General features: G+C 35.2%; 1 protein-coding gene across 3 annotated transcripts in view; it reads right to left on the reverse strand.

Moving 5' to 3' along the window:
- LOC110109570 (gamma-secretase subunit APH1-like) overlaps positions 1-8,220 on the reverse strand; it is a 27,154-nt gene that overhangs the window by 2,643 nt on the left and 16,291 nt on the right. Inside the window, exons 4-5 of one of the 3 annotated variants that reach the window (XM_028700516.1) lie at positions 2,565-2,690; positions 1,367-1,425 (exon numbers count right to left, since the gene is read on the reverse strand). In XM_028700516.1, coding sequence (XP_028556349.1) covers positions 1,367-1,425; positions 2,565-2,690 — 185 coding nt within the window. Of the gene's footprint in view, positions 1-1,366; positions 1,495-2,564; positions 2,691-8,220 lie in introns of all 3 variants that reach the window. The other 2 variants (XM_020840706.2, XM_028700517.1) reach the window with 2 other exon arrangements.

An 8,220-nucleotide genomic window follows, 5' to 3' on the forward strand; every position in this document is an offset into this window, starting at 1 on the left:
CCCATTAGTCGCCCCCCCCCCCCCCCCCTTCCTTTTGGTCTTTAATTATTTCCTAATTGATATTGAATAAATTAGGAAGGAATTGGAATTCTCTCCTAAACCCCTCCTTATTGCCACCGACCCCCCTATGAGATTGGAATTGGAATTCTCTCCTAATTCCAATTCCCTACCTTCGAAATATTTCCAAAACCCATAATTCCTCTCTTGGCCGAAATCCCCCATGCTCCCATTAATTTAATTTCTTTCCAAAAAGGGTACTTCTCCTTTTGGAATTAAATTAATCCTCCCCCTCTCTCTAACTGCCCCCTCTCTCTCTCTCTCTCTCCAATCCCCTCTCTCTATATTAACACCTCTTTCCCCTTTAGGAATTAAATTCAAACTTGATTCCTAATTCCCTCCCAATTAGAAATCTGAAATTATTTCAGATTTTTAATTAGTTCTTCCCCTCTTAACCTACTTCTCCTCTCATAAACCCTTCTCCCCTTGGCAGGCCACACCATCTTCATCTCCACCTCAAGTCAAGAGAAACTTCCTGCTCTCAAACGGAGTTTCATAGGTTGCTAGTGATCTTTGGAAACGACTGTCATCTAGCATTCATGAATGACCGATTCAGATCTTGATTACAGCCTCGCCTACGACGAGCAAGGATTTGTTTGCATCCTGCACTCTACCTTTTTCGACATCAACCCGCGCATCGACCACACAGTAGAAGAGTACGTAGAGCGCATCCTGGACACCTTGGTCGAGGCTATTGAAGAGCAACTTGGTATCGTACAGTGGAGGATTACGTCCAAGCCTTGACGAATGTTTATCAATCTTCCTCTTGTATTTCCTTAGTCTAAACCTCTTTCTTGTGATTTAATTTTAGTCATGAAGATCGTGATCGCCTAACTCTACCGAGCTTAGTAAAGGTAGGGATTGAGCGCACTTCATGTGTTTCTAATCTTATTGTTAGAATAGTGATTTTTCGTTGAAAGTTATTATATTTGCATGTTGTTGATTTCCTAAGTTATTTTGATGATTCAAAGCTCTTATTGTGCAACTTAGCCTAAACAGAAGTGACCGCTCTTACGTTTTATTTTGTCGTTTTATTTGCTAATAGTTCTAATTATTATTATTCGAATCAATAAGTCGTGTAAGTTCTTTTCAAGTTATTGTATGCATTGTAGTCCTACATCAATGATTTTGCAGTCTCATGAACCAATTTAAATAATGTCAAACAAGTGCTAAAATAGCATGTCTTGGTGGTGAAATGATTTTCAGAATGATCGATGTTTCTTCAGATACGGATAATTTTCAAATAACTTCAAAATTCAACTAAGCAACATAATGAATCAATTGAATTCTTTCAAGGATCGGTACTCACCATTATAGCAGCAACCATATGAATAACAGGAACAAAAAATTGATCAGATTTCCGACTTTCTGCATATCCGTTGAAAGCAATGACCATGGAAAAAGTATGTATCAGCAAAAATGCAAGAGAAATAATAGCTGCACAATAAAGGAAGCGGATTAGTTATAAGGTCATAAATGTCTCATTCATTAGAAATCGAGCATGCAATTCTAAAGCAACTAAAAAATTTAAGGGCCAACACCTCTTTGTCACCTAGAAAGCTTATTCCAAGCAAAATGCCATGAATACAACATTTTGAGGAGATGATATTTACCCATATCATATTCAGTGATCCATATACTAGAAATAAAGAGATTATTTCTGTTAAGTGAACTTGCTTGGGCACACAGCCCTCGCACTTATCAACATACATATGCTGATGGTTGGCATAGAACCCACATGCCAATAAATGTTAGTAGTACTTGAGAAACACTTAAATCATTCATTAAGAAAGAAAATAAGTTATAGTTTGAGCTAATTCCCCTATCATGATATGTCAAGTCCAAACAAGTGCAAGAGTACAATGGGCCATGATGAAAGGAAGCAGCGTGAGAAGTAAGATTATTTTTACTGTAATCTTAGATATAATGAAAAAAAGAGATGGAATTTAACTAACTGCACAGCTACCTCTCAACCAAATCAGGATGTCAATAAAATGCGAACAAGAAACAATAAACCAAGTCTAAGTGCAACCCATAATCTTCAACTAAAGTGTTAATTTGAAACAGCTGCATCATTTTCATATGATATTTGAAAGTATCCAATACTAACACCGCTAAATAATCTGAGTGGCATAATTCGGTCAACAATCGATACAAGGCCAGATATTTAGGTTGCCATTCTTCACCATACAATTTCTAGCATGCAACTCATGACAAAAGAAAAAAATGAGCTGCATTTCTTAAAATGGATTTGGACGTTGACAACATCTAGAATGCAACATTAAGCTGGTACCTTTCACAATCAAGATTCGTGATCAACTCTGCACTCAGGATATAACACTAGCAAGCACTCAATCTAATTCAACTTTCAACCATGCTTACAGATAATTTTTCGCCTAAGTAATGCAAGTTAAAAGAGAATGATAGCATGATGTGTTTCATGGCTTAACATATTATAGAACAGAATAGATTTGTCATGATAATAAAGGAAAGAAACTGTAGCTCACCAGAAATAAGAAAAAATGGCATATGCGAGCACCTCTCCACATAGTAGGTTGCCCCACCGAATGCTGGAGTTAGAAGGCTAAGGCAAAAAAAGACAGCATGGGCCACACCATGGCCTAAACCACCAGCTGCACAAAAAAAGTAAACTTAAACAATAAGAATTTAGACAGTTTTTAAAATTGCAAGCATAAAAAAAGCCAACCATCCTCAAATTGTCATATGCAATCATAATGCTATTCCAGAGAGTGAAATAAAACTTGCAAGCATCAAGCACCATGTAAACCATTACAGGATCAACAACTTACAACCCATTGGCCAGTGTTTCACTAAATTTCAGAAAATACCTAAATAAATGAATGGATTTAGATTTCTATCTTCGCATCCAAATCACTTGCAAGCATCAAGCAATATGTAAACCATTATCATGCATTTCCCTTTCTTTTCCCAGCTGTTTCAATGTAACAAAAAAGGAGAAACAACATTCTCATCTAACAATCATCAGCTGGTGATGGAAGAAACACAGATGGACTTGGGCGCAGCTTCAAATTTACCAAGAAAGAATCAATTTTTTCATCTGTATTGTAAAACATTTTCCGCAGAAAAAATGCTTTAATTGGATTTTAGGTAATAGAGAAAATAATAATAGAACATCAAAGCTAAAATACTTTAGTGAAAAATAATACAATAATTGTAGTAATTTTAAGATACAACAAACAACATCAAGCTTTTATCCCACTACATGGGGTCGGCTACATGAATCATTTTTCTCCATTGTATCATGTTAAGAGTCGAATTCTCTCTAACTGCAATTTTAGTAATACGCCAATAAAACAAAAATCTCTATTTTCATTTAAAGTGCTAAGGTCACTAAAGTTAATCACATTTTCACAATTTTCATTAAAAGGCTTAGCAAAATATCTCATCACCTTTGTTGACTATCCTCTTTTAAAAAAAGTAATTTTTTATCTTCATCCTTAATGTACTTTACTTGAACTAAATCCTTACTAATCATATCTCTTTGTTTGGCTAACTATATATATATATATATCTTTCGCCCTCTTTAGTATTTAATATATTATATAAATCATTAAAAGTTAAAGTCCTTGAAAACCAAATTGTTTTCTTAGATTCCTTATGGGCAACTTTATATCTTTCCAAATTTTCAGAGATTTCACATCTAAATCAATTTTTATAAAAAAGCTTCTTATTTTTTATCTTTACTTGCACATTTTGATTCTACCACCAACTATTTTTATTATTAGAAGTTTTTTCTTTTGATACTCTAAACACATCATTTGCAACATTCTTAATAATATAATCTACTATTTCCCACATAACATTAGTTTCCTCATGCACTGACAAAATCTTAAGATCGCGAATCTTACTCGCGAAGATGTTTTTGTTAGAATTCTTTAAATGCCACCGTGTAATCCTAGAACAATGATATACTATATTTGCCATATTCTACCCCTTCATTTTAAAGTCCAAAACTAATAAGAGATGTTGGGTGCATAGACTTTCACTAGAAATAATTTTACAATCTTTGTAATCTAAACGATATATTTTTCTTACAAAAAAATAATCAATCTGAGTTTTATTATAACCATTCTTATAAGTGATGAGATGCTCTTCTCTTTTTTTTAAATAAATTGTTAGCAATTACAAAATCATGAGCTAGAGCAAAATCTAATATAATTTATCACCTTCATTAATCGCTCCAAACTCATAACTACCATGAATATTTTTAAAATCCTCTACCTCTCTACCAACATGTCCATTTAAATTTTCCCCAATAAAAACTCTTTCTTCAAGAAATATCTTTTGTATTAATTCTCCTAAATCATTCCAAAATTTTAATTTTGAACACATATACAAACCTACTTGTGGAGCATAAGTTCTTATAATATTAATAATCTTATCATCAACAATAATCTTCAAAGTTATATTTTTATCTCCAATTCTATCAATTTTTACAACATCATATTTCAAACTCTTATCTATAATCACACATACATCATTTCTAGTACTACTCCTACCAGAATACCTTCAAACCCAAAACTATCAATCTCCTTAGGCGTCCCTCCCACCCATTTAATTTCCAGAATGCATAAAATATTTACCTTTCTATGAATCATAATATACAGTAATTACATTAATTTGCCTGTAAGGGAACCTACATTCCAAAATACTAACCTAATTTTTGTTTCATAGGCTAGCTTCTTTGCCCACATCCGTCCATGATGTGAGAACCTTGCTTATCTAACAATGCATCTAGGCGTCGATGTAGCAGCCCTTGGACACTTCTAACTGTATTCAGGCCATACAGTGCGTCGCTTCCAGGGAATGTCCTAGCATTAACACAATGTATTAAAGGATTGATGTCATGATTATTCGACAACTTTTATGCTAGTTGTCAACTACCTAACGCAACTCTCCACTTTTCTCATCCAGAACTTAAGATCTCGCAATAGCATTGTTAATTATAGTAACTTAAGTTAAAGATGGAGAAAAAACATTTGACTTATATTCCTTTTCCATAATCTTTGTAAAAATTTTAAAGTCAATGATATGCCATTCTTGCAAAGTAGGCTCGATCATGCTATGTAATATACATTCAAAGGAAACATAAAGAATTGATGTGTTAGTTGAATGCTGAATTGTAGCTCCCCTTGCTAGCAATTCTTTTGCAATTTCCTCTCCTCTATATGATTGATATCAAGATGAGATCAATCAGTTCGTCATGTGAAATCAAAATTTTTGATATTTCAAGTCGACTCAAAATCCGTTGACTCAACTCAAATTAATTTTTAATTAATTGTAATAATATTATGCATATATTATAAATTATATATTCATGTAAATACTCATTTTGAGCTCCATTTCAAGTCAATTTGATCTCTATTTGAGCAAAATGTGACAAAATAAAATTGACTCGATCTATTTAGAATCCATAAATTGAAATCGAGTCAATTTGATTTCTAGTCGAAGTTTTATGTTTTTTTAACAGCTAAAGCTCTAGCCCCTTCCCTCCGAGGAGATTAACCTAAGCATTAGGCTAGTGTTTTATTTATTTTTAGTATTTTGTTGTTGTTTTCACTCCTACCACATTGGCCCACTCCTATGTTTCATGCAGGTAGTTTGACCTTTTTGTTGGATACCTTATTTATGGTTGTTTATATTCCAATTTTTTTGGCTTCACCTAGAGCAACTAGTGTTTCTTTCTTTTCTTGAATTTTTTACTTTTGCAACTATATACTAAGTGGCACCTATTGCTCCTACATGCAAGAATGACTTCTTGCAAAATCGTAACAAGAGTCAAGTCAATCAATCAGAGTTTCTTGGGTTTGGCTCAATCATCTAGCAATGGTTGCATTATATGGTAGTTTTTTTAGTCATGTTAGAGCCTCGCAAGGCTTATAAATGGTGTTATTTGAGGGCTGTAAAAAGCATATGTTGAATGAAACTTTGCTTTGGATGTGCACATTCTTCTCCTTACCGCATTAAGATTATGTTGGGTCTATTGAACATAGGAAATCTGATGTGAAACGTACATGCGATGGAGTTACTTTAAGAAATTAAAGAGAGCAATTTTAACAAAATAATCCAAAATAAAATTATCACTTATAGCAAAAGATTGATTCTTGGAGTTCTCAGTTTTTAACTTGCTTAGGCAAAGAAGAGCGCAATCAATCAACCAAACAATTCAAGAATACACAAAGAATAATTGTAAAACTACAACAATAAACAAGTCCACGATTTAATAATGAGAAGTTTCACCTTTGGAGTCCATACGCTCAACTAGTCTAGGCTTTAGCGGAAGAAGAGTCTCCACATTAGAACCGAGGTCACTCCGAGGAAGAAGGAACCTAAGATCGTCGTTCTTGGATGGGTGGCCGGAGTATGGAATTCTGGACAGCGATTGGGGCCTCCCGGGTGAGGGTGTGGTGCAAGGAATCCTGCAGAATTGTTGGACAGCAACTACGACGTCATCCCGGACAATTATGCTTGCTGAATTTAATACTAGTGGACAGTGGGCTGCAATGGTGATCTCTCCAATTCACTGGACAGCATTTGTAATGGCAGAAAACCTGTAATAGCCCTTGGAGGGCTTCGGGACAGCAACCGGGGTGACTTCAGGCCACAGAGCAGTGAGAAAACTGGGTTGGTTCTTCTTGGCAGCAAGCTGAGAAGGGGAAGACCAGCAAATTGGATATCTGGGACAGCTGGAACGAGGAGCTCTTGTGCAGGAGTCTGGTGGCTTGCACCACGCCACCGGTAGAACTCACAAAGAGATCTCCGGCGAACTCCTCTTCAAGAACTCACAAAGAGATCTTTAGAGGCTTCATGAACTCACAAAGAGAATCATCAAAATAAAATTTTCATTTTTCCAAAACTAACTATTACAAGAGAAGGGCCATATAAATAGGCCTCACAATGACAAAGAAAAACAAAAGACTAAAATGCCCCTTGGGCTACAATAGCTACCAAATACCTATAAGGGAAAAAACGGAAAAACATAAAATAAAAATAAACTACTACATAAAATGATGAAAATACAGATCATGATCGTGGCCGTCGATCTCCGGCATCTCCTGAAGGTACATGTGTCGAAATCGCTGCCGATGTCCCCATCAAAATCACCTTCTAGATATTGTATCATTGTAGGCAAAAATCTTGTAACCCGAAGAATATGGGTGCTAATAAATGACTCAACCCAACAATTTAAACCCGAATAAAAAAATCCATGTTCTGATTGACCCAATCATTACTTAGGTCAGGTTCAATACTAAAATCATAACCCAATCAATTTTTAATTCACATTTAGGTTAGACCAAAAATGTAGAATTAACTCGAAATAAACCCAATTATCATTTTCGTCTAGCTTAAACAAGTAATTTTTGGGTTAAACGGGTCATGTTTGAGTTAACAGGCCATACTGAGCTAAAAATGCTACAGGATCTTTATAGTAAACGGGTCAAACGAGTCGGGTTCGAGTTAGGAACGTTCAAGTCAGTTAGGTTTGAGTTTTATGCTAGTTAACCTAATGTTTTGGGGTGGGGTGGGGTGGGGTGAGGTGATTCCCCCTCACACGGCGCTCATACCCTCTCCACCTTCACTCAAATCAGCACACAAGCCTCCCATCCCTCTCATTCATGATCTCTCCCTCACACTCAAGCTCCTCTCTCATTTTCATTTCCCTCTCTGCTCTCTAAAAATTCCCGAACCACTGACGACAAAGACAGGAGTTCACTAGAAGGCAATTTGATGGGAATCCGATCTCTACGTAGCCCAAAAAAACAACAATAACGAAGAGAAAGCAAAATCAACGAGAAAGAATGAGATTATGAGCTAATTTTATTGATATCGACACAACAAACCAAGATGCAAGTTAATCTACTATTCGATAGGTAGACCGACTCTCCACAAATCCTAGGCGCAGATAGGGAGAAGTTAAAAAAAAATACTCCAAAACATAAAATCACATAATAAAAATAAAACCACATAATTAATCCTAAATAAACCTTCCAAATTTCTTACAAAATCTGAATTCCAATCAACCATCTTTTCCTAAATAAACCTTCTTAATTTCATCCCAAATTTGAATTCAAATCAGCCCTCTTTCACTAAATAAACATTCCTAATTATCTCCTAGTTTTG

Source organism: Dendrobium catenatum, unplaced genomic scaffold (genome assembly GCF_001605985.2).
Source record: "Dendrobium catenatum unplaced genomic scaffold, ASM160598v2 fragScaff_scaffold_1548, whole genome shotgun sequence".
Classification (NCBI taxonomy): domain Eukaryota; kingdom Viridiplantae; phylum Streptophyta; class Magnoliopsida; order Asparagales; family Orchidaceae; genus Dendrobium; species Dendrobium catenatum.